Source organism: Calypte anna, chromosome 1 (genome assembly GCF_003957555.1).
Source record: "Calypte anna isolate BGI_N300 chromosome 1, bCalAnn1_v1.p, whole genome shotgun sequence".
Lineage (NCBI taxonomy): Eukaryota > Metazoa > Chordata > Aves > Apodiformes > Trochilidae > Calypte > Calypte anna.
Window position 1 is genome coordinate 59986682 of NC_044244.1, and position 27538 is coordinate 60014219.

The 27538-nt window shown below is 37.0% G+C and overlaps 1 protein-coding gene across 1 annotated transcript in view; it reads left to right on the forward strand.

The window, feature by feature from the left end:
• MTPN (myotrophin) overlaps positions 1–25387 on the forward strand; it is a 36516-nt gene extending 11129 nt beyond the window's left edge. The window contains exons 2-4 of the mRNA XM_030460537.1: positions 11405–11518; positions 12716–12799; positions 23038–25387. Of these exons, the coding sequence (XP_030316397.1) occupies positions 11405–11518; positions 12716–12799; positions 23038–23124 (285 nt within the window). The 3' untranslated portion in view covers positions 23125–25387. The remainder of the gene's footprint in view (positions 1–11404; positions 11519–12715; positions 12800–23037) is intronic.
• Positions 25388–27538: the final 2151 nt, after the last annotated feature.

A 27538-nucleotide genomic window follows, 5' to 3' on the forward strand; every position in this document is an offset into this window, starting at 1 on the left:
TTAGAGTAAGGATTTGGGGGGAGGTGGAAACATCTTTTTTCAGTAGTGCACATATTTGACACATCTCTGAATCTGGGATTGTAGCACAAGTTTCTAGAAGCTGTACCTAGTAAACACTAGCTAGGTTCATTACTGCTATACAGAAAAACCTCATCTATCAGTTTGTTTGTCTCTAAAATGCTGATGCAACTGAAGCACAGACAGCTCAGTAGTTCAGTTTATTTATCAGTTTGTTTCTGGAATCGTATTCTTTTGACTGAGACAAAGGACTTCAGATTAATTTGATTATGGTGGATAAGCTCAATACTTGTTTACCACTAACAAATCTGAAAAAGTATGCTTGGTAAGTACCTTTTGGTTGGCTTAAGCCAAAATAATTGCAGGGGTGCTTATAAGAGCTTTTCAAGGTACTTTAGGTACCATATCAAGATAGGCAAAAAACAGCATTTGGTTCATAATTCTTTTTTCTAACTTCCATAGACCAAGTATTGATGTTATTGTTAGCAGTGAGGTTTTTGTCTAAGTAGAGAATTGTGAAGTAAATACCCTTTTTAAACATACATGCTACCCAAAGGAGCCTTGACAGGATTGAGAGGTGGGCCCATGCCAATCGCTTTGTGTTAACAAGGCTAAGTGCAAGGTACTGCAGCTTTTTGCAACTTTTTAAATGCTGAAGTCCAATGGAGAAAAAACTAGATGTGAATCCAGAATAGCAATAAAAACTTGCTATTGATGTCTGCAGCTTCTTTTGAATAAATTTAACTTCCTGTATTCACAAAGTTCCCTTCTCAACATCTGTTAACCTGATTTTGCTTTTTAATCAGGGTTTCGTGTGAATGTTTTTGCTCTTTCTGTTTGTTTCAATAAGAAGGAAGATGTAGAGACAGCTTGTCACAAATATTCCTCAAAGCATACAGGGTAGAAAGAAGAAGCTGGGAGAAAATTCTTTGTTGCTCTTGGTTATGAAAGCTAGAGAACAGGGAATAAAAAATCTGGCGGTATCAAAAAGGTGTTATTCAGTCTCTCTTACCACAATCTCAAAGATAATCCATAGAAAGGCTTAGCTAATTGCTTTCAACTGTTAAATAAATAAATAAATAAACAAAACACAGAACTTCTAGATCTTCTGAAAAGTGGGAAGTAGCATCCCATACAATAAACTTATTGCTTCTCTTTTGTTGCCTCACAGAACTGTGGTCCAATCAGGCTGTAGCTGGAAAACTACTGGAATGGTCAGAATTTGCTGAACCACTGAATAACAGCAGTGGTAGTTTCTGTGTGGCAGGCTGAATGAGAGAGTTATGTTAATTTTAGTGGACTGAAAGTAAGTAATTTTCGAAAATAGAAAGGATTTAAGTGAAAACTTGGATCCAGCACAAAATTAGTGCATCTACCATGGGAAATCGCCTACTTGCAGTTACAATTGGTTGATTTCTCATCTTTGGCAGGATTTTACTGCTGATTTGTCACTGAAGAAATCTGCTTCAAAATCATAAACAATTCACAAATTACAACACTTTATCTTTTTCCTTCCCTTTCTGCTCTTTGGATTTAAACCAGCCTTTGAGTTATTTGCTAGTTCACTGTGTTCCATTTTTGTTCTTAAGTTAAATATTCTTAGTTTTGCTGTCCCTGAACCATAATATGTCAACGTTTTTCCCTCTTAGAGGAAAAAAATTATACAAAAGTTTAAATAATATGCTGCACTTACTTGTGTTATGAGCTAGTAATTTGAATTGTATCTAAATAATAAAAACAGATGAGAATGTGAAAATGGCATGTTAGTCTAAGTTTATGATGAAATACCCAGAAGCTTGCAAAAATGTTTTCTTTGTGTAAAGTACAAGACTATTGGTTCACTTATCTTCAGGTTTGTATTAAGACAGCTGATGTGTGGCTGTATCTGCTGTAGTGATTTAAAACTTGAGTCAGTTTCAGTAACGAATGCAGGTATTAAGCTCTCTGCTCAATCTAGCAGAAGCTGCTTCAGGCTAGTGCTCTATTTCAGTTACTGTCTGGGGAACTATAGGGCTGTCAGCCTGACCTCAGTGCTGGGGAAGGTGATGGAGCAGATAATCTTGATGCCATTGTGTGGCAAATGCAGGACAACAAGGCAACCAGCTCGGTCAGCATGGATTTATGAAAGGTAGGTCCTGCTTCACTAACCTTATCTCCTTCTATGACAAACAAGGTGACCTGCTTAGTGGATGAGGGAAAGGCTGTGGATATTGTCTACCCAGACTGTAAAGCTTTTGACATGGTTTTCCACAACATTCTCTTGGAGGAACTGGCTGCTCATGGCTTGGACAGGTATGTGCTTTGCTGTGTAAAAAGATGGACTAAATGGCTGAGCCCTGAGAGTTGTGGTTAATGGAATTAAATCCAGTTGCCAGATGAGTAGTGTTGCCTAGGGCTCAGTATTTGGGCCACTTTGTTTCAGTATCTTTCATCAGTGATCTGCACGAGGGGATCATGTGCACCCTCAGTAAATTTGCAGATGGCACCAAGTTAGGAAGTGTTGATCTGTTGAATGGTAGGAAAGTTCTGCAGAGGGATCTGGACAAACTGGCTCAATGAGGAGAAACCAATTATGTGAGAAACAATGAGGCCAAGTGTCAGGTCCTGTAGTTGGGTCACGAGAACCCCATGCAATGCTGCAGGCTTGCAGAAGACTGACTGAACAGCTGTACAGAGGAAAAGGACCTGGGTATGTTGGTCAACAGCCAGCTGAATGTAAGCCAGCAATATGCCCAGGTAGCCAAGATGGCCAACAGCACCCTGCCTTGTATTAGGAATAGTGTGTCCAGCAAGACTAGGGCAGTTATAGGGATTGTATAATAAAAAAAATTATTCACTGAAAGGCTTGTCAGACACTGGATAGGCTTCCTTGAGAAGCAGTAGAGTCACCACTCCTGGAAGTATTTAAAAGACCTGTAGATGTGATGCTTAGGGACAAGGTTTAGTGGTGGACTTGGCAGGGCTAGGGTAATGGTTGCACTCTATGATCTTACAGTTGTTTTCCAGGCAAAATAATTCTGTGATTCTATGACAATTTCTAGAGAAAATTATATAACCAGCTTGGAAGATTAATTTATTGTCCCTGTTACTTGCAGGTGTTTCAGGTAGTGTGTTAATTTTTACTCTTGAAAACTAGCTTTTTTTGGGAAAAACCTTTGTTTAATTGTTGATTTTTTTTTTTTTAGTTGCTGAACTTATTTTAAGGATGTTTGTATCGGTAATCTCCAAGAACCTGCGAAAGTGGTTGTGTGGATTTTGGTTGGCTGAATCAGTTTATATCTTAGCAGGGATGAAAGCTAACACTTCAAAGTCAGTGCTGTGATTGTGATTTAGACCCTGTGATTGTTCTATAAAGAGGAAAAAACATGGTTTAGCTACAAGACCACTTCAAAATATTGGAATGTGTGGAATCATTGAACTGAAGGCCTAAAGTGTAGATCAGGAGTGTGTTTTTATGTAGTGAGCCCTGTTGTTAAGAACTGATGTTCTGTAATGCTGTCAGATGACTTAGGCATGTTTTACAGAAATACAGATATTGCAACAAAAGACACCTACAAATCCAGCTTTGAGTTAAGGTTAGCATTATGTAATTCAGCTCTTTGGTGGTTACTAGATGAGATCTGGGGTTACAGAATAAATTACATATGCAGCCACTCCAGAGACAGACTGGAGAGGATAAAAGCACTCTCACTCAGTTCCATGAGGAATCTGGGCTCTCAATACATAAGCTTTAAGAATGCTTCAGCAGAGAAAGATTCAATAGTAAGAAAATTGAGGTAGTAGCACTTGTTTTCAGTAATAAACCTCAGCTTATTGTTTGGGTTTTTTTGCTTGTTTTTGTTTGGGTTTTTTTTGTGTGTATGCTGGCAAAAGTAAAACATGAGAGCTTTTTATGTCTGAACTCACAGCATTCAATTTTAGTTTTTCTTAAGTCTTTACAGAAAGTCAATTGAACACCAGGGTATTTGAGGCCCAAGTTCTGTGCTTAAGCAGATGATTGATGGAAAAAGAATTCAGGGGAGGTGAGCTATAAAATTCTGTTTCTCTGATGGAAGATCAGATTGCCTTTCTTGGTGTTATTTGAATAGAGATGAGATGATACAGCAGCTTGTCTACAGTGATGTCACTGGTCACATCTTTTGAGGAATCTTGTACCAATACCCAGAGTTGAAAGCAAAATGGTCCACTGGAAGGAATGTAGAAATACTGCAGAAATGTGCAGAGTTGGAGGTATGACAGCCAAAGTTCAGTGGAAGTTGAAATTAGAAAGGAATCTGAAGGGCAGTGCAAGGGGTTAGGGTATTGGTAGTGAAAGGAAGGCAAAGGAAGATCTGGACCTGATGCTTTATGGAGCAGAGGACCTAGTGATAAAATATGTGACAGGTTTTTTGTCTCTTTTCTTCACCTATTAAGAGGGTCTTTGGTAATGAAGCACTACCCATAATAGAAGCAGATGGAGTTATGAAATTCCTTAAGCAGACTGGATATACAAGAATCCATGTGGATCAGACTGGATGCATCTGAAGGTGTTGACAGACCTATCTGATGTCTTTGTGAAGCTGTTCTGTCATCTTTGAAAGGCTGTAGTAATTATGGGAATTTTCATGGTGAATCTGAGAAAGCAAACATCATACTCTTTTTTTTAAGAATGTTGAGAAGGAAGATATGTGGAACTGTAGGTAGTTCAGCTTAACATCAGTCTTTGGGAAAGCTGTGGAGTAAATCTTTCTCCTCCTTGACCCCGCTTAACAAGACATTTGCTGTAAGGCTAGAGTGAGAGATCATGTCAAAGTTCATGATATATGGAATGTTTAAGTGGTCATAAGGTTGATGGAAAATTGGCTGGACTGTTGGACTCAAAGGGTTGCAATCCAAAATTTCAAGTGTGGTCTAGTTACCAGAAGCATCCATCAGGGGTTGATATTGGTAATATTGCTAAATAACTTTACTGGTCGACTAAGCAACGTGGATGTTTCTCTACCTGGACAGAAAGAAATAAATTAATGCACCTGTACAAGCTGGGGAATGATTGGCTATGTAGGAGCTTTGTAGAAAAGGACTTCAGGGTTCTTTAGACATCAAGCTTCAGATGAGTCCACAGTGTGCCCTTGTATTTTTGAAGGCCAGCAGTGTACTGGGCTGTATTAGTAAAAAAAACCAGTCAGGATGTTGAGACAAGTTTTTCCCTTATTACTCTAAGGCTGAGCTCTGGACGTCCTAGACTAATAAAGGCATTGATATTCTGGAATATCTTTGAAGTCAAGATTTTGGGGTCCGTCAGGATTCCTGAGGACATACAAGGAGATGCTGTTAGAATTGTGGAGGTTTGGATGTTTTATGTTGTTGCATAAAGAAGAGAAGATAAAGGAGGATTTTATTGTTGCCTTTTTGTACCAAGGGTGGGATATAGAGAAGATTGCTTAGTTGCACAGTGAAATGTGTAAGAGTCAAGAATTCCAGTTGGAATCTAAGAAAAATGAAATTCTAAGAAACACCAGTTAGATACAAGAGAAAAATATTTCATGGGTTATCAAGCTGTGGGAAGCTCTGCCTGGAGAATTTGTGGTATCTGTTCTTAGAGTTGTGTGGAACTTGGCTGGGCAATGCTGTGAGCAGTCTGATTGAATCTACTTTGAGCAGATGTCAGACTAGATAACCTCCAGAGTTCTTTCAACCTTAAATAGTCTGATTTCATGAGTCAGTAGACTCACAAGTTTGTAGAATTAAACTGTCCTTATATTTTTAGATTATTAGTCAGGTCTCAGGAAGTGTGGTATTCGAGTTTCCCCTCATTACTGCCAGTGTTTATGACCCATGGATTAGTTTAGCATCACGTTATGTTTCTCTGTTTCAGCAAGTAGAGTAAGGGCAGAAGTTTTTCTTTGGCTTACAGTGTTCTTAAGTTGTGTTGACAATAATTAACAATGATTTTGGAAACTGCAGAATGACTGAAGAATAAAAGTATGTAGAAAATAGGGGTGGTTTTGCAGTTGTCTCTGCTGTATTGGTTTTAAGGTTTCTCAATCAAGGGTTTTAGATCTCGAGTGCTAGAGAGGTAACTTTTGAATTAGATAAGTCCAGAGTTGAAATGGCAGCAGTAAATAGTCAAAAAGTCTGGGAACATACAGGTGACACAAACACAGGTTAAGCAGTGAACTTTGGCTTTAATACTTAAAATACAGCCATTTTGAGAATGCAAGTAGAATGTCAAAGCTAGCTAAGTCTATTTTTAATCTTCAGAGTACTTATGTGTTTGATATTGGTTATACTGGAGAATGATAGGAGGGATGTGAGCTGACTCAAACTTTGAGAAAAGGGTAAGAAGATTAGAAGAAGATAAGTTATAAATTTGGGGTGTGTGAAAGAACTAAATTCCCATTGTGAAAGTTCAAGATTTTTATGATAAACCCCTTTGAAGTATATGGCTAATAATTTTTTTCAAAGTGTGGTTTGTTCAGACTTGCTCTCCCTTCAGGATACTGAGGAATACACAGCTCTTAAATGATTTCAAAGTTAAGGTTATTTATGTTCCACTTAAAACATAAAATTTTCTCTTTTAGGCAATGAATTAGATGTAAAAACAAAAAATGAGTTAGTTTTTAATTTAGTGGATACCATTATATTTTCTATTATGGCACAATATGTCTTTAGATTTTATCCAAAAATATAAATCAGTTTACTTCTGTCAGTTTCATTTAGGAAATGAAAATAAAAATTGGAACACCTGACCATGATATTTTCAATCACAGAGGGATCTCTGGATTCAGAATATCACAATTTAACCGAAATAGCTCTTTCTTACAGCTGTGTCATTTTTATTTGCTATATCAAAGTTTACCTAGCTATCTACTAGAGATTTCTTTTTTGTTAAAAAATGTGTCATGAAGAGGAACACGGAAAGCAGATGCTCAGCTGAATTTTACCAGTTTGTTTTCAAATGTTTCTTCTGGCATAAAATCCCAGGAGGACTTCCATTTTAAAGTGAAGAATGTTGTTAATGTTGCATAAAGGAACCTTACATATGTAATCCTTCTGATAAATGCTACACACTCTTATATGACAAAGAAACAAAAAGGTGCACTATCTGAATTTTCTCTTGCGTCCACACATTTACCTATTGCTCCTACATTTGAGGTTCATAAATGCTTAAAACCTGACACACCTGCTTTCCACAAGTTGAATTCTTAACTTCTGCTACAGATCAGTACAATGAGATTGGTTGGAAATAGTTTGATGAACTACCTCTCTTAATTTCTTGGTTGCATTTTTAAAAACAAATACTCTAATATCTCATAGTCTGTAAGAATGGTCATTCTTTGTGTGCAGAGATAGAAGGCAACAGACCGTAGAGTGAGTTCATCTCTTTCCAGAATAATGAAGGCAGGAATTACCCATCGGTGCAGTTCCTGTAGGATACTTCTCTCCATTCTAAGGATTTCTTATTTCATGGAACCTGGTTTCCTTCATTAAATCTGGAATAAAAGCAGTATGTGAAAAGGAGAGATGAAGTTATTTCTGCATGATAGGATAAATACAGATGGGATATGGAGTTGCTTCTAAATTTGAAAGAGCATTTTAATGCCACCAGTAATACAGATACTGCTTAACTAATACAGTTAACCTATGCAACAGGATTTAACGAGGTCACAATTTTCAGTTTCTATTCCTGTGCTAGAACTGCAGTGTAAATTCCAGCTACTTATTTCTGATGTTGAGGTGCAGGAACAGATTCAGCTGGAAGGAAGAAAAAGATCAAATTAATTCTGAGACTGATTAGTTCTCTCACTGAATTAATTGTTCAGCCACTAATTCTGACGCAGAGTAGGAAGGATCAAACTGTGGCAAGGAGTAGTCATGCTGTAACTGCTACACAGGAGAAAATTGATGCAAAATTGCTGGGTGACCTGTGACATTAATAGTGTGGCAATAATGTTCTAGAGCAACATCACCAGCACACCACAGTGCCCAAGTTAAGGAGCTGGCTCATATTTGGTTTCAGCTGGTGTGCCACTGAAAAGACAATGGTGATTGAAACACATGAAGTATGCTATAGGGATGCTAGAATGGCATTAAATGAGTTTGAAATGGATGGGAACTGGGGAAAGAGGAGGAGTTAGCAGGTAAGTCTGGACAATTTGTGTAATAAAGCCTACAGAAAAGATGGGGGCTCTTTTAGAACAGTGTCAGTCTGGAGAGGTTAAGTAATCTGCCTGGAAAAATGAGCTTTATAACTTGTAATTTTTTACTAAACTTGTTCATTCAGTGTTTGCAATGAGCTGATGTCATAATGTGCATTAGGGGTAAAGTCAGTGAAATACGATTCACTCTTAACTAGGTTGCAAAAGAATAAGGAATTAAATTTGGCAGAACTTATTCAAGGCAGCTATTTAGGTACAGATGCTTCCAGATAACTTATCCAGCAGGCATGACAGGAGGACAACTTGGCTGTCAGAGTACTCTTCTCTGAGCTCAGATACAAAGAGGGGGAACAGTAAAAGTTGAATTGGAGATGGGTATCCAGGAAGAATATAGTCTCAGGGTGTGCATGGATGGAAATTTAAAAGGCAAAGCTGACTGAAGTTAAACGGGGGAAAAAAACCCATGAGATACAACAAGAGCTCTTGCATAGGTATATTGGTAACAAAAGGTAGAGCAAGGAGAATGTGTGATAGGGAGTAGTGGAAGAATTAAGTTTAAGAGTAATTAATTTTGACAATACTCACTTAAGAAATTGTGTAAAACAGATTTTTTTATTTACTGAATCACTCTTTTCCAGGAAATGGGTGATAGTTGCATTCAGAGAACACTATAATGAACCCTATTATTAGTCAATCTTGCAAGTATTCAGAACTGAGCTTTGAGGAGAACATGAGTGTTTTCCTATCCTTCAGTGAAAAGTTGATAGCTTTCAACTGAAGATAAAACTTAAAGTCCTTCTAATTGAATATTCTGTTATTCACAGACCACTGCTCTTTCTATGGGGGGATCCCCCAGACAATATGAACAGGGGATCTAAGGGCCAGAGAGAATTTATCTGTGAAGAGTTCTGCAATGTATGTTGGAGACTGCATATAAAGCATGTTCCTGTGCCAATCCCTGCATGTGAAATGGATTGATTTATCTTCCCTTCCTACTTTTATATGTTTTGGACTGGGAGTGGGTAAGGTCAAATGAAGTTTTGTGATGTTCAGTGCCTGCTTTATAGTGGCTCCAAAAGTTCATTGTCAAGCAGGAATTATTCCACAACCGTTTTAGTAGACAACAGACAGATCTATGGTATAGTCTTTAAAAAGATTAAAAAATAAAAAATGAAAAATCTTTTAGTGTAAGCCAGTGAGCCCAATAACACTTATAAGCTTAGAAAGGAAACTTTGATAGACTGTCTTAAGACATAATGATTTTGAATTTCTTTTTTGAATGTGAACTCTGAAACTTTACTGTGTACTATCCTGGAAGTTGCCTTGCTTGTGCTTCTCCTTTACCGCTTTGCTTATCAGGTCTCAGCATATATCAGACATTACAAGTGTTCTTAAAGCCTTTTTGGGAGTAGCAATTGTATGGCTCTTACATGCTTGGCTTCCTAAACGTATGCATCCCAATCCTAAATATTGTATCTGCAAATATCATGTGTTGCTTAAATGCTAGTTTTAAAATTGATGGGAAGCAGCATGGTGCAAACAAGAGCATGGGGTAGAGCTTAACTTTCTAGATAAGCTAAGTATATACTGCTTCCTTATGTACTTTTCAGACCAATATGTCTATGTGGTGTTGGAGTACCATGTTCTGGATTTTTTTTATTTAGTATCCTCACCAACGTTTTGTATTGAACAAGGGTATCTGCAACAACTTTACTGGTAAACAAAGAGCTACACATTCAGTTAGTCACATTCTGTTGTATAGTATTGATAAGACCACATGGCTATAGCTGTGATGGACTTTGTTTAGAACTACAGTTTATTGTTGTCTGAAAATCATAGTTAAGAGGAAAATTGTCTCTTTTTCCTGATGTCCAACATGCTTCAGAAGCCATAGCTGTATTTCAGAGGTAATAACAGCACTTGCAGATATTTTTTTAAATTGTTCTACTTGCTGCTGCTTTGAAGCCAGAACCTTCATTAGTATGAGAACCAGGTCCTGACTTCTGAGACTACAGATTGTATAGTGTTTTAGTTAAACAGCTAAAGTCTCACACTCTTGTTTTGCTTTGACTTCCAGTAGAGTATATTATGAGAATAATTGTATATTCTCTTAGTAGGAAAGGAGAATTCTGAGCTCATCTTGTTATAAGATGAGCAGTATAAAACTCTGGTAATATAGAACATCAAATGCAGAATAAGATTTTCTCCTGACAGCCTTCTTCTTTTAGAAGGGAGGTGATGGCTGGAAAAACATTTGTCAAGCTCTCTAGTCTGTGAATTTTCTAGAGACTGGGTCAGAAGTGAGACAACTATGGGGGCCTTGTGTGGAAGTATGAATTGGTGCTACAGATGAAAATATTTTGGTTTTCTGTGGAGGTTCAGGATGTCAGACATTATGCTAAATATAAATGCTTCCTAAAATACTACCATTACTTGCTTGTAGAAACAAGTCTCTTAACACATAGCTTGTCAGTACTTGTTTTCCAGTAACTACTTGTCATTACCGAAGTGCAGCAAATCAGTTTATCCTTAGCTGCACGACCCAAGGTGAAGAAACAAAGCTGATTAGGCACTCACTAAATTAAATTTTGTTTACGCCTTAAGAGATGTCTCAAGCCACTATTATGAGTGGTGTTAGAATACAATTTCCTGTGTCCTGATTCTGTTGACTGTCTTCAGATGTTTTTGTGTCAAGTACAATTGGCAGGTGTTATTTATATAACAGAATGACAGTTTAATAATTGGGTTTTAAATTATGGATGTTCTGTATCTGCTTGTGGTTATGGTGCTGACTTGTTTCTATACATCAGGTTTCTTAGCGTGCAAATTTTCAATTTGTGTAGCAGCAGGTAAAGTAGATTAGAGCAGCCAGATAACTAGGGTCCCATTTGGGGAGAAGGAGAACCAAAATGAGGAATATATGAGCATTTTCTATAAGCTCGAGTGATTAACAAAAAACAACAACAACAAAAAGCAAAATCACATGAATTACCTGGTGTACTTTGGTACTCACTACATTTGAGATATAGTGTGGATGGAGGAATCACCATTGCCTTGAAGTCTTAAATGCATAGATAAGGGAAAGGGAATTGAGCAAATTAATTTTTTTTTTTTTTTTTTTTTTTTTTTTTGATGCAATGACTTAGATGGAACATTCTTCATTGTATTTTAAGGTGTTGGATTTTTTTTTTCATGTTGTTGTGTGTTATCTCTAAAATTTTGCTCATTGGATTATGTTTACATTGAAGGGTGAAGATGTCAACCGGACACTTGAAGGTGGAAGGAAGCCTCTTCACTATGCAGCAGACTGTGGACAGCTTGAGATTCTGGAATTTCTGCTATTGAAAGGAGCTGATATTAATGTATGTATACCAATTTGCAAACAGATGTTAGAGTCTTCCCCTATCCCCCCCTTCCAATCCCCCTGATATACACACACACAGGATTGGTTTAAGTGCTAAATGGTTACTAAAAGACTCAGCAATTTGATGTATTTAAAAATATTTGAGAGGTGATCTCTTAGAAGCTTCAAATTGTGTTTATTAAATATTTTTATTCTTCTGAGCACACCAGTGGAAGGAAGCTGTTTGTAGCTATAAAAAGTTTAAATTTAATTTGGCCATGATTAGAAAAGTCCAGTAATTGCATCTAAATGAAGTCTGCATGAAATACATATTACATTTGTTGGAAGGCACTTCAGAAGACAGTGAAATGCATCCTTGGCCAGGGCAGGATCTATTTGGTTTGGTATGCATCTCTTTTTTTTTTGTTTTGGTTTGGTTTTGGTTTGTTTTTTTGGGGGGTTTTCTGAGACATTCTTACTTGTACAAATGTAGTCATTTCACTGTAGCTTAACATGCATGGCTTTTGTCATGAAGACTTGGCTGGGTTGTTTTGGCATTTCAAAATATCTTAGTTTTCCATAAAGTAAAGTTAATACTTTACCATACACCCCCAAAGGATGTGCATTAGAATACTCATCTGAAAGTTACTGTATTGGACATCTTCACTTCAGTCCTTAACAAAATGGATTAGGTTTTCTTCCTTGGTGTCTGGAAAGATTCTCTTTTCATCAGCTTCTCTAACTGGAAAGGAGGGAAAAAACATGTTTCAGTGGCTCAGTTTCTTATTCTTTCCAGTGCTATAGTTTAGATAGGAGAAGACAGCCCAAACAGTGTTTCAGACAAAACTGGTTTCTGAACTCAGGCTGGCTGTAAAATAGGAGAATTAGGAGTAGTGTTTTTAAACTGCTCAAAATATGTCAGCTGAAATCTGAAAATTTCTATCATTGGCTTAAAAAATACTTTGGATACCTGAAATTCTCATGGAAGAAATTCCTTGCTGAACAGTAGCCTGACTGTTTTGTAAACAATGACTTTTCTTTTTGAAAAGAAGAGTAAAAAAAATGAGGGAATACATTTCTGAATACTCTGAAATTCCTACCTTCACTCTACTGTTGCAAAATAAATAAATAAAATAATAATAATAATAATAAAAAAGGAGAAAGCTCTTAACACTGTGTGAAATAGTGCTTCAAATAACTGTGTCTCAATTTACAGGCTCCAGACAAACATAATATCACACCACTCCTATCAGCAGTCTATGAGGGCCATGTTTCCTGTGTGAAATTGCTTCTGTCAAAGGTGAGATACAAATGTTTAGAACAAGTTATCCGTTAGCAAAGTATATTACAATGATTTTTTTTTTTACAAGATTATGATGCTCCAGATAAATCACCAGAATATCAAACAAATGCTGTCTTTGATGCTAAGCCAGAAAGGGTACTCTAAATATGGAGAAGATTGTTGAAGGACAGTTACAGGACTTTTGCAGTGTAGCAAAAGTAAAAGTGACCACTGAAAGTACCATGAGCTCCAACTGGAGAACAATTAACAGCAAATCAGGCAAGAAAAAAAAAAACCCATCACATTCCTTTAGCAGACAGGGTGGAGTGGGATTTAACTTTGGCAGCTGCTTAAGTGTTTTATGTGATGGAATCTCCACTGTGAAGTTGCTCAGAGGTGTGGTTTTCCTCTGGTTTTGCCAGATGACTGAAATCCCATCTGGTCTGGCAGCAGGGGTGCAAGTAAAAGTAGGAAGACAAGCTTTCTCTTACAGATTTTGTAAATTTTGTCGTGGGGAGAATAAGGTTAATCTGTTTCTGTTCTCTCTTTGATTCATGTTACAAAGGTGATTCATTTTACAAAGCAGAATTTAATTCAAGCAACATTTTGTCTCCATTCATATGTGCTCCTTCTTGTTACACTTCACTTAATGTAACAAGAGGAGGTTAACTGCATTTTCAGTATATGAACCCAATTAAATCATTTGGCCAAAGGTTTTCATGCTGTGTGATGTTTTCATGTGCCACTTCCAAGGTAAAATGGTTTTACTGTTGCTTGAATTTCACTTTGTATCACTTCTCTGATCCTGTCTAATGTTATGCCTTTCTGCAAAGAAATGCTGTGACTATTAATTTAGGACTCAAATGGTGCATATGATTTGATTAAATTTGTTATGAGGACTGATCTTCATTTAGGATCATTATATACAAGTCACAAAAAAAGGTATCCTTTATCATATGTTTTATTTCTTTCCATCTCTGTTTTGAAGTTCTAAATATTTCTCTGTTCTAAATAAGTTGCTCACATAAGAGGCCTCAAAACTTGAGTTCGCACATGAATTGTCTCACAACTGGTAAGAACTGTGCATTTATTATAGTTGCTGTCAGTAAGGGCACTAAAGTTCTTCCTGAACCATCTGTTTTTCAAACAGCTGCTGAGAATGAATTTATATCTTTATTAAATAGAATTTGAATGGAATTGGTTAAGCTCAACAGTCATAAAAATGAGGCAGTATTAAAAGACTTGCAGAATGCTATAAGAAAGTGAATTTGGACTAGGGTATGAGGTTAGAAAATATGTTACTGGAACCTGGATACTTTGGGAAATCTTGTATTATTTTCAGACTTCTTCATGCAGAGCTAAAAGTTGTACCATATCTGCTTGCTACCATTCACATGGACTAGCTGTTGGAACTTGGCTTATCATCTTGTTCTTTTTGAGACAGATGTTATATTAAGAATTTGTTCTTTCTCTTAATACGGTTATCTTATGACCCTTGTTTAAACATACATTTTCACTCCTTGTTTGTGACATAGTCTGATTCCATATGTTTTTTGATACAGATTTGGAGATCGGGTAGTTCAACCCTTATTGAAGGTTTGAAAAATTACTGACTGTTTAACTTTGACTGCTTAGTGTTCCTCATTACTTTTGGACTGGGATGTATTTTATTGTAGCTCCAAATGGAGGACAATTATTGAATGTCTCGTGTTAGTGTTTATGGGTAAGAATCAGGGGAAAGGCCATCAAGACATGGTCACAGACCACTTAACCAGGATGAAGAGGCAGATGAAATATTCTACAAGCAGTTGGGAGAAATCTCATGATGGATAATCCTTTTCACTCAACACTATCTTTACCAACATTAAGGTCTAGACAATCAAAACACTTCCTAACACAGAGCCACCCCACTGCCTCTCCTTCCTTGCTCATCTATTTTGAAGAGTTTGTTGCCATCCAGGGCAGCTCTCCAGCTGTATGAGTCATCCCACCACATTTCCATGATGGGAACTGAATCACAGCTTTCCTGCTTCCAGCACCTCCTGTTTGTTGCCCATGCTGTGTGAATTGGTGTAGGTGCACTTCATTTGGACTATTGATTCCACCACCTTTACGAGGGAAGAAGTCCTAAAAATCCTTTTTTCCCAGTTGAGACACATGTACCCCATCTGTTGCCAGCAGGCCTTGTGCCATGTAAACTGACCCATGATCAAAAATCCAAAATCTTGACAGTGACACCAATCTCAGAGCCAGGTATTGATCTCTGCTGGCTCTTCCCACTACTTCTAACACTTATTCTCTAAGCTCTTCACCATCTTCATTCCCCTCTTCAGAAATTCTCCAGAACCTGTGATAACTGTGATGTGCATTTGAAATGTGAAATATTTAGGGTGATAAAAAGAAAGAATTCGAGATTAGATTTTAAGTATGTAGTTATGACAGGTGTGCTCCAGAGCTTTTAGTAATGCATTGGAATGGAGTTTATCCACTGGATGTGATATGTCAAACTTTGTCCTCTTTTACTGGTAAGTTGGGGGGAAATTTTCAAGGTTGGCACAGGGTTCTAGGATGATTTGAAATAGTTCTAATTCTGTTCCTTATCACCCTTTTTCAACATACAGAAAGGTCCAACTGTACCTTGCCAGCTGGCTGTCAGGCACTTCTCTGCCACAGACTCTCCTCTGTGACACCTATGTGCCTATTAGCAGGTGGGGCTTGTTCAGCACCTTTGAACAGAACCTCAGGGATAAGGCTGCTCTGCTCATAGTACTCTGATTTTTGCAAGGAAACTATGTGACCATATAGAGAAGTTTAATCATGTGAGTCACACCATTTGTAACATGAAAAATTAACAGTGAAATAAAGGCAACTCCATTGCATTACAAACAGCTCATTTCAGGCCACAGTCCCAAACATCAATTTTAAAAACAAGGTGTTATGATGTTGCTTTAATTGCATTTCTTTACCATTACTTTTAGAAAATGGTTTTGAATGGTTTTGAATTACATTTGCTTAAAACCACTTTTTAAAAAATGGTTTTGGATATTTGATAATTGCATTTGTTTAACATCGCTTTTAGAAAATATGTCACTGTTGGTTGAGTTGCCTTTGTCTTATTATGGATTTTTCTTTTCTCACTTTTGATTTATTAGCCTTTAAACCATCATGAGATAACCAAAGACAGTTGCAGGGAAAGGTGGACACCTCTAATGGCCAAGCAAGGCAAAGGCATGAGATTAATCAGCTATCACAAGTTACTTGAAATCCCCTAGTTATACAGTTTCCTTCCAAAAATCAGAGCACGGTAAGCACAGTGGCCTTCTCCCCCAGGTACAGTTCAAAAGTACTGAACATGGTTCTGTTCATGGCATTGAACAAGGTTCTATTTATAGTACTGCATGAACACCATCTGTAGAAAGTCAGTGGAGTGGAGGTGTTTGATGGCAAGTTGTCCTGTGGTGAGTTGGTTGCAACAGAGTTTTCCTAGACCTTTCTGAGAACTAGTAGAAAGACAGTTCTAAGTAGTGCTCCCAGCCATTCTTGCTATAGCCCCAACCAGCTAACTAGTTCATGTTCACTGGGGTTGCAATTCATCAGAATCAAATGGGTTCACAGCTTCTGAAGAAGCAGGCTTCCTGTCTGTGTGTGAAGTTTTATGTGAAGATGCTGGAGGGAGAGAGATGTTTCAATTTGTCAAGAGCTCCCCGAAGCACCAATCTGTTTTGACAGTACCATGGCTGGTTGGTACCTTGGACAAGCCCTGTGTCTCAAAAGCAGAACTTTCTACTTTATTCTGCAGTATTTGTAGGTATGTTGATGAAAACTGAACTACGATTAACATGCAAATTAAGTAATTTCTTAAGAATTCTGGAAGGGACTCCCAGGGGTTATCTTTGACTTATTTTTAAGAATGCTGCTGCTGTAGTGGATGATAGACTTATTTGTTCTTGAAGTTTTGGAATGGTAATAATGGCTCTGACCTTTGTTTCGAAAAAAATGTTTCCTATAATTGTAAGTGGAATGAGGCTTTTTAAGAGGTGAGAAGTGGAATGAAATAGATGGTTGTAAAAAGGTCTGTATCTGCATGCTCAGTGAGAAGGGGTTTTTTTGGTAAAAGTCTGGAATATTAGGCCTGCCAAAAGAAAGTATAACATGCTGCACTCCCTTGTGCAGTTTCAGGGAACTGTAAATGCTGGATAAACTTCATAGATCTTTTTTCCTGCATCTTCTTCAACTACCCGCTAAGAATGCATCATATGCTGTCTTGAGTCAGCCATGGCTCCAAATTATGACATAGTTAACATTTTCTAGCCTACCTGGTGATCTGCTAGATCTAAATACTAAAACTGAAGTTTTATGAAAACTGCAGGCGAGATCCTTCTTTAATCTTCTTGAGCACAGATCCTATGAGGAGAGGCTGAGGGAGCTGGGGCTGTTCAGCCTGGAGAAGAGGAGGCTCAGAGGAGACCTCATCACTCTCTACAGCTCCCTGAAAGGAGGGTGTAGCCAGGGGGGGGTTGGTCTCTTTTCCTAGGCAACTCTCAGCAAGACAAGAGGACACAGTCTCAAGTTGTGCCAGGGGAATTTTAGGTTGGATATTAGAAAGAATTTCTTTATGGAGAGGGTGATCAGACATTGGAATGGGCTGCCCAGGGAAGTAGTGGATTCTCCATCCCTGGAGATATTTAAAAAGAGACTGGATGTGGCACTCAGTGCCATGGTCTGGGAACTGCAGCGGTAGTGGATCAAGGGTTGGACTTGATGATCTCTGAGGTCCCTTCCAACCCAGCCAATTCTATGATTCTATGAATCTTGTGTTTTTAACACTTATTCTAGCTTTTCAAACTGCTGTCTCTGGAGAGGTATTAAGAACTCCCTACACCAAGTAATTTATATCCAAGTTTCTTCTTAGAACCCCTTTCAATAGTGTTTGAAATGTGATCTTCTGTGAAAGGCAGGTAATCCCAAAACACTTGGTTTGACCTTGGGAAGTACATTCATCAAAAATGGTGAATTAAGTACTGAGAAGAAAAATCATTTGATGGAATTTCCTGGTGGTTTTACAGGAGATATTTGAAATGTATTTTTAATATTCATTAATGCTTGAAAATGCGTACTCCACCAGGTTTAAGAAGTAATTTTGCAGCTTCAGAAATCAAATGGCTCTAATGCTGCTTTCACTCTTTGGTAAATCTGTTGTTCAGTATTGAAGTTGTTGAAAACGTTTTAAGTTTGGGGATTTAGTTTTTATTCCAAGTTTTCACCTATTGTAATGTTTGTGTGGATTTAACCCCCAATATTTTTTTTTCCCATTCATGAAGCACAGCAAAAAATATATTGTTGAATCACGGTTTTATGGTTAAGCTACTTTGAATTGTAGCTTCACATGTTACCATGATTTGCATTATTCAAGTTCAGAAATTTCAGTCTAAAAAGTCCAGATACATGCAGGTAATTTGCATAAATAAATCAGGTTTCATTTTTTTTAAAAAAAGTTGACTAGTTATATATGACTTTGCCCTCATAGTTACAGTGAGTATATAGGATTACTTGTAAGCACATAACATTAGGGGTAGGCACATTGCACTGTTCCAGAGGTAGTTTCTCAAAAATGGCCTTTGTTTACACGCTTTCTTCTGAAATAAGCATTTCAATGAGAACATCCTGATGCCTTGTTCAATTTTTATTTTGTAATTGACACTGCTCAGTTGGATTTCTTACACTGTAACAAACCTGAAGTTTCAAAATTTAATAGTGGGAACTACAAATTAAGTTGTTTCAAGCTCTGCTGTTGTGCTAATCATAGCGTTCTGCCACAGTCAATTACTTTCATAATTTTGACAGAATGTATTTAGTAAATGGTATCCCTCCTCCTACAAAACTATCCTTTTTTATAACCCCTTCTTTTTAAACTATCAACCATTACTTAGTCTTGAAACAGTTTTGTGAATTCATAATGTATCTTTTAGATTTATGAAAATGTGTGGGGTATCACACTGTAGCCATCCCAAAGAGGCTACAAAGAGACCTATAGAAGTTTGCGGACTGATACCTAAAACTGCTCTATCAGCACCTGGATTTCAGTTGAAAATGTTGTTTTGCTCTGACTTGATGTAATGCCTCAAAGTCATTAACTAGAGTCTAAAGAGCTTGGCTGAAGTTTAAAGGCAAGGCTTGTCTTACAACTACATCAATAGTAGTTAATTTTTTAATTAATTTTAAAATATTTTCCAGGAATAGGAGGCATCTTGAAATAGCCTTTGCAATTTTAAATAGTAGTTTACAGCTTGCTGTGACCTCAAAGTGTGGCAGAGGTGTCCTATCTTGTTCATTTTTTTTCACTTCTTCCTTTTCAGTACAATTAATAACTTTAAATAACATAATATTAAAGATACTCCACTCTTATGGCAGAAATTAATTTTGGTAGCTTTTGGTAAAGTCAAAACTGAATTGTTTTGCAAAATATCAGGGTTTTATTTTGCTTATGTTATGTACCAGCCTTCTGAAAAACAAAATAACAGATAGAATAATAAGTACTCTGATCTGGACAAAAAGGACATCAGCCACTGTATTTCAGTTTGCTTTCAGTTTTTGCAGGGAGTAGCAGGTTTAAGGAATACCTATTTGAAAAATAGAAGGATATATATATGTATAAAATTAAAATAGTTTAATGTTTTTCTTAAATAATATTATATTTGATTTTGTAATGTAAAAAGTTGGGGGGGGGTTCAGTGTAAGAAAAAACAATTCTGTGTTACAATAGAGAAACTATTTTAAATGTTTCTAAAGGAAGATGAGAGTTGTCACAAAGCATATGGCAAGTCTCATACATTTTTTCATCTTTAAAAATAATTCTGCTTTTTGCAAAATATCTAACATGAAATCTCTGCTTTTTACTAAATACATGTTACAAGAAATAACCTAGTGAGTTTGGCACTTTAGCACCTTTTTTTTCTCTTCTAACAGTGAAGTTGACATCTGCCTCCATAGGCAGCTTGGGCAACCAAGCTGATTAGGGATCTGGAGACAAGCTGAGGGAACTGAGGCTGTTCAGCTTGGAGAAGAGGAGACTGAGGGAAAACCTCATTGTGAGACAGATTCTGGCCTTTTCTTTCTGGTGACCAGTGAAAGGACAAGAGAAAATGGGGGAAAGCTCTACCAGGGTAGCTTCAGGTCAGATATTAGGAAAAACTTCACAAAAAGAGTGGAGAGGCTTTGGAGCAGGCTACCCAGGGAGATGTTCAAAAGACAGGTAGATGAAGAGCTACAGTGGATGGTTTACTGGTTTGTAGTGTGGACAGTTGGACTTGATGATCTTAGAGGTCAGAGAATCAGGTCTTTTCCAACCTTGATGATTCTGTGGTTCCATAACTTCATCTGGTGACTAGTTCTGGAAGTTTGCTGCTTGCTGTATAAACCAGTCTTGTACCAGCTTCATTAAGTGTCCCCAGTTCCAGTTCCACAGGGTTTGGTGACAGCTCCTCTTTGCCTAAATCTGCTTTCTTCATAGTTTTCCTGAACCACATCTGTACCCCAGTAGCTATTTGCTGACTTTGGAGCATGTTTAACATCTCTACTGTGGCTAGTGGCTTAAGAGGGCAAATGTTCCTGTTTGTTATTACTATGCCAAAGAAAAAGTTTATATGTATTTGTGTGTGTATTATAAGAAAATAATGTAACACAGACATAAAATTTTAATAATTTTTACTTTGAGGAAATGAAGAATACTGTGGAATAGTTTTATTTCTATGCATTTTTCATTAAACTTTCTTTTAGGCAGTGTTGTATGTCTGAAAATTGAAGTCCTCTTAGTGTGACCTTTATTATTTCCTCTCATTCTAGTGAAAGCAGGCAAGAATCTTTCTGTCTAGCTAAGGGGCCATTTTCCTAATTTATTAACACATTTTATTAAATAGTGTCCTCCTTAGGTTGCCATGACCCTCTTATCCTACATTCAGTGAAGGTGGTTTAGAAAGCCAGGTCTTTTGAGTCTAACTTTTCTTAAGTACAAATATGAGTGAGGGTGAAAGCAGTCCCATGTCTAAACTAAAAGTTCTCTTTATACTTTAAAATTACTTCAGTTAACAATTATCTTTTACAATCTAAAATCTGATACATTGGTGGAGACCTTTACAAGTTCTTTATGTTTCAGGCTGAATGCTGGTAGGTCAGTTACTGCATAGTTCCATTTTTCTTCAAGTCTAAATTCCTTCAGGGTTTTTTGAGCGTAACATCAAAGAGCAGTTTTGAAGCCCTTTTGATTTCCACATGGATTCTGATCAGGGAGTGCTATCTAAGCAGTGGAAATGATCAATACCTGTGAAAACTCTTCTCCCAGAGCTAAGATAATAACTGTTGAATACCTGTTAATTGTCTTGGGGGCAGTTTAGGGGGAAATATAAATGTTTCACTAGCAGTGGGTTTCAGTGATTTCATCCTAAGTGTGTGTTTTGTAATGGCCAACTAATCATTTTTTAGAAACAAACTGATTGAACTCTTGGTCATTCCCAGCAGAACAGTGGTGCTGCAGCATCCTGCATACTGTTTGCACCAAGGATATTAATGAATGTTATGCTTCTTCCTGTCAGTGGAGTGAATTTGTGTGTGCTCAAAATGTATGCTTGCATTCTACTGCTTCAAATGTACTGGAGGAAGTGAACCTTCTGGAAGGAATTATCACTTTAAGTGTCATTCTCTGAATTATTTTCTGGAGTTCTCAGACAGGCTTCTGCCCCTCCACAGCTGTCTGCCACCAAATAAAACAGTCTGTTCAGCTCACGTCTTGAATGGAGAGCCTCTAGAAGCTTCCAGCTGCAATAGGATGGGTTTGGCTAGTGAAGCACTGAATGGACACTGCTGCCTTAGAAAACACTTTAAAGCCATCCTTTTAGAATGGCAGGTGGAATATTTGCAAGTAAGGAGAGTAGAAGTTTCAAAGATGGAACTACTGTATGTTATGAAAAGTAGTATTAGTCATAGTATTACCAGATCCAGTTTATTGGATTGCTACAATAGGAAGCATAGTGTGCTGAGAGATGTGTGGTATCATGTATGGAAGTTTAGTAGGATTTGGGGTATAATCTTTTATCAGTAAAGAAGCTCTTGAAATTCTGTTCTTAGAAAAGTATTGGATGCCCTTTACTATTAATCTGTGCCCTTCCATATAATGTAGTTGAGAAGAGATTCATTCTTATTCAATGGAGAGTTTATATTCAAAACTAAAGACAAACCTCTTCACTACCTGCTTTTACAACCCACCCAGGTTTTTTTTCCTGTCACTTGGTTAAGCCAAATACAACTGTTCAAAAGTGACACTTGAATATCTTCTCAATCAAAGGTGTTCTGAAATCTAACTTATTTTCAGGAAGCATCTTCTTGATCTCTGTAAGTCCAGTGTTCTCTAATAATTCTAATCTATTTATTTAACTACTTGATTTACAATTCTGGCTGTTTTTTCACTTTTATGTGTATGACTACACAGTACTCAAAACAAACATGACTAGTTTATTAATCTCTGCCTCTCTTTTTCAATCCTTCCATGATTCTGGCACTGAGGCTGTATTTGTGCTTATTATTCTTCAGTTTGTCTAGTTGGTGCATTTCTGTTACACTCTAGCCATCCTCTTGTTACCTCCCTGTTGTGTTTAGTTTTGTTTTAGCTGGACAGGCCTAATTCAAAACAAACCTGATCAGTTTTAGACTTGGAATGGTTTGGGCTTTCTTTCTATGTCTAAATAGGGTTGGTTTTTTTGGGTTTTTTTTTTCAAAAAAGGGGGGGAAAGTGCAATTCTAGATGGATGTAGTATTTGATGATAGAGAAAATAGAGAGTAAGTAAGCTCCTCCAGAGGTTACCTGTTTAATTTAGCATGTGAAAAAGCTTGTTGCACGCAGATTTCATGGAACTGTGTAATACTGAATTCTGCTGTTCATATGAGTAGTTGGTAGAAACAAGAAAAAAATCCTTCTGTTTCTTTCCAAAAGTAATTGGTAATTCGTTGATCTTGGAACTTGATGTGTGACAAATGCTGTGAGACTTTTCCAGGCCCAAAGTAAATTTTGACATATAGATAAGCTTCATGCCAAGTAGTTCTGTACATAAATCTTGCCTGCTTGGTTCCCAAATGAAAAAAATCAATTGCATGAAATATCTGTATGTAATCAATACCATTATTCAAGGTAAGTAAGTGTTGTGACACACTTGATGCTAATACAGCCTGGCTTTATGAATTGACAGCCCTTCTCAATGTCTTCACAGGGTGCTGATAAGACTGTGAAAGGCCCAGATGGACTAACTGCCTTTGAAGCCACTGACAACCAGGCAATCAAAACTCTTCTTCAGTGACGGATGGACTGATAACTTAAATGTCTCTCCTGTGGCCTCACACTGCTGCCTGTCTGTCACTCTTTGCATCTTCCAGCTTCTTCAGCTAAATACTTTGGGGGGAGGGAAATTCTTTATGAATCAGACTAGTTAGGGGCTTGTATTGAAGATAATCTGTTTGGAAAGGATTGAGAACGATTATGAACAGTGTCCCTCTAGGACTTCTTTTCACTGCACAATCTCTTCCCATTTCTAATGAAAATGGAAGAAGGAAGACAGACCATGATACTGAATTTTTGGCTTGTAAACCTCCTACATTAGTACTAAGATTTTTGTTGAAAGATTCCTTTAGATGGAAGTACTGTGCTATGTACCTGAAACTAATTATGAAGGAGACAATAGTCCCATGCTAACAGTGTCTGCCATAATCTGATGCGTAGCAATGTAGGTGACTGGGTTGCTTTTCTCTCTTCTCTCTCTCAGTGGGTAGCTTTCTTCTTCTTCTGCCTAAAGCTTACATTGCAGTTTTGAGAACTTTTGATACTAGTTATTGGAGCAGTTCTTTATATTGACTAATTGGATGTCACACTAATGTTTTTCTGCCTCTTGAGTAAACCAGGAAAGATCAGTTGAGGCACGGTGGTTTTACACTCCGGAATATCTGCCAAGGTACTTTTGGATGCTTGAATTTGAGGTTTTTATATCCCATGTTTTATAGTCTGTATTTAGACTGCAAAATAAGAGCAGAACTGATCTACAAGTATACATCTCATAAGTAAAGTGATGAAGAAAACAATCAACTCTGACCGTAAACTGTACAGTGCAATTACTCTTTGCTACTTGTGGCAAGGAAGATCAAAAGGGTTGGAAATCAGTGATAAATGAATTGATGAGCTGATGATAAAAGAACAAGCACGTTTAGTGAACAGTGTATTGTAATGACTATTTAAACAGAACTCTTCAATCTTTTCTCTGATCAGTGCTGGACTCATGTCACTGTAATAGTGTGAACACAGACTATAGATTTAACTCTTTATTCAGCTACAAAAGTTACCATCTTTGGCATAAAATAGCCTCCATATTATGCTATTAAATCCTTAGCTCTTAAAACTGCAGAAAACTGCAATATGTTTTTATGTGGAAAATCTGATTATTCACATTTTGGGGTTTTTTTTGTGTTGGTTAGTGTTGAGTTGTCTGGCCATAGCGTTTTCAGTTGGGTTTTGTATTTTTTTTTTCCCCCCCTGCATTCTTTCCTGCCCTTCTTTTCAACTCTCATTTAAGCAAGCATTATCATAGTAAAGAAACTTCTTTGTGCTAACTCTTCTGGTTATTCACTGAGGCAATTTTGCCTCCCTTTTTCTACAATTATGTAGACACCTTAGTTTTTCTTACTTGACTTGAGGAAAAAAACATGCAAACAAACTTCAGTGAGACAAGTGGTAATTTGGCTGTAATACATACCCAAGCTGCCTTTTGAGATAGTTTAAAGATGGCATTTAATGTTTGGCTCATAAGGAAGAAATACTTTCTTGCACTACGTAAGAGATGATTCATCACTTTGCCCAGGATTTAAAAAATTAAAGGTAATAATAAAAGCTTATGCTTTTCTAATTTTCTAGAAATGGGGCTTGTTTGTATGTTTCCTTCTGGTTAGTGGTATTGTGGAAAAAAATGATAGGCAGCTGGCTATATCTTTAAGTAGGTCCTAACTAGATGAAAATACCAACTTTAAATTATTTTACATTCTATAAACAAACTTTAAATACTTCATCTGGATGGAATTGCATATACCTTGAAATCCACCTTGTTCTTAAATTTTTCCTTTGAAATTTGTGCTGAATAAGTTATAACCTGAAGTATATTTTGGATTATGTACACTCCTCCCTTTACTAAAGGGGGAGCAAGTGGGAAAAGGAGTATGATAATTAAATGGAACTTTATCCTTGAACATAATGTTGAATTAGTTGTAGAAGAGGCTGGTAAGAATGGAGTGTCCTAGGTCAAGCAATTGCAGTGTTGCATGCAAAATTTCAAAACAAACTTGTCTTAATTATATTTTGTAAATGGATAAGCAATCATGTTTCTACACAGTGATGGAAGAAAATTAGTGCTCTGTGCATTTTGATATTTGACTTTCTCTTTTCACCATTGTTGACTGTTTTGACACAGTTGGTTTCATCATTATCATGGTTCATAGACAGCAGAATGCTAAATGATACTGTATTTTTAAGTTTGTGTTGCAAGAATGAATGGAATAAACTTGAATTGTGCGATATGAGAATGTGGAGTTTTATTTCCTCTTCTTCTCCTGTGTTTTAATCTCTGGGTACAGCTTTTTGTTTGCTTGGAAAGCCTCTAAGCTCCAGCTCACATGTGCTGTGATTAAAATATTCACGTACTTTTAAGACTTAAATGTGGAATGAAAGCTGCTTTGAGAACTAAATGCATAAAGGTGTGTTTTGTTTTGTTTTTAATTCCATCCTCTTAAGAGGTTTTGATTAATTCTGCAGTCTTGTACTCTGCATTTCCTGCTTAAATGGTAATGCATAATGTTGAAGATCTCTTATTCATGTTAAAATCCTAAGAGAGTCTATAGATACAGGAATGCTTCTCTCATTGCCTGTGAAGACTAAAATGATTTCCCTTCTTCATCAAGGATATTGAAATAGTTATTTAGAGAAATAACAGCTGTTATTGGAAAGCCCATTCTATTGTCCTGTGTCCTAAATATCTCTCTTTTCAGGGTACTGCAGGCTGCTACAGAGTACAGGATTCTTTTGCACTTTGCAGTGAGTTCCTGTTTTGCATGCTATTTGTAACATTTCACAATTAAGGGTAGACGCTTTCATTTTCATGCACTGAGGTTCATTTCATGATCATTAAAGTTGAGAGGAAGGACAGTGCCAAAACCACAATAGTCTGCATGTCTCAATTCACCTATCAAATGTAAAACTCATTTAAAAAAATTTGTTCCAGTTGTCTCAAGCTGCAGGTTCCAAAACTCAGTCTCTTGACCTAAAATAAACTCAAGTCTGGTGCCTATATATAATTATTTAGCTTTGAAACATTTCTTCATAAGTGCTTCTTATAATTATCCTCTAACTGAAATAAATTCCTCAGCACACTCAGAAGAAACTTCAGTTTGTAAGGCTTTTGTTCCAAAGCAAAAGAAAACATTTTCTAGATTGGATCAATGTTTAACTATTTTGCCATAAGAGACTTTGAAGGTGGAAAGTGTTGAAAAGTACGTAGAAAAAATAGAACCAAAAACCTGACAGGGATTTTCCAGGTGAATAGAATGTTTTGGGAGGTTTGTGGGGTTTTTTTGTTTGTTTGTTTGGGGCTTTTTTGGCCATCTTCTCAGTACAGCCACCGAACCAGAGCAATAGTTGCTTGTCCCTGATGAGCTCAGTTTCTGTTTGGAGTGGTGCTGTCTCTCAGTGAGCTGTCTCATTTCCTAGATTTTTTTGTAGTGTCTCCTAACTCATGCTGCTGTCCACCGTGGCACAGCACAGATGAAGCAGCTTAATTCGACCAAGAGAAGTGTCTGAATGCCTTTCAGTTTCTGCAATGCAGAAGACTTCCCAGTCCCTGTCTCAAAAGACATGCAGAGAGTAAGGGTATCTGCTCTTGTTAAAGACTTAAACAGTAATTTGTCATTATACTGGATGAGCTGTGGCCATCATAGCATGGAAGCCTTCTAGAAAGAGCAAATAAATTCTAATGTTAGGTTCCAAAAGTCTTTCCTAAAGATTCTTCTTATTGCTTGTATATGTTTTATTTGGGGGGAGGTGGAGGTGTCTTTGTCTTGCATGTGCTTTAGGAAGCTTCCTAAAACAAGAATACTTTTGAGTATTCTTTCATTACTCTTTTGCATAAAGCAAGGCTGTAACTTCACCTTTTACAACAGAAATGTTTCTTTTACATTATTTTGAAATAAGAAATATAGCCTATGTTTATATGTTCTTCTCTAAGAACAGTTATGCTGAAGGATACTTCCCCACTTATGACGAAGTGCTATGGAAAGCTAATGCTGCATCTGATACCAAAATCTGCATCTGAACAAATCCTGAACAGTAGATATAAACAGAATATGGGATAAAATATTTTTTGTTTGAGACATTGAGATCAATACAACAGCAATAGATTGGTTTTATATCTGCACAGACCACTATTTCACTTCTCAATAGAATTAATTTCTGTGTGTGTGTGTGTGTGTGTGTGCACTTTAGCCTGTAAACTGATTGAAGGATTACCTCCCAGGACCTGACACACCTTAAAGGTTTTTTTGTGTGTGTTTTGGAGCTGTGTCAATAACCTCAAAAGTACAGAAGAGCTTACTTGAAGAAAATGAAACAGATGGGAAGCACAGCAATTTCTAATGTCAGAGGTTTAAAATTTAAGAAAAACCCCAAACTTGCAAATTAATGAA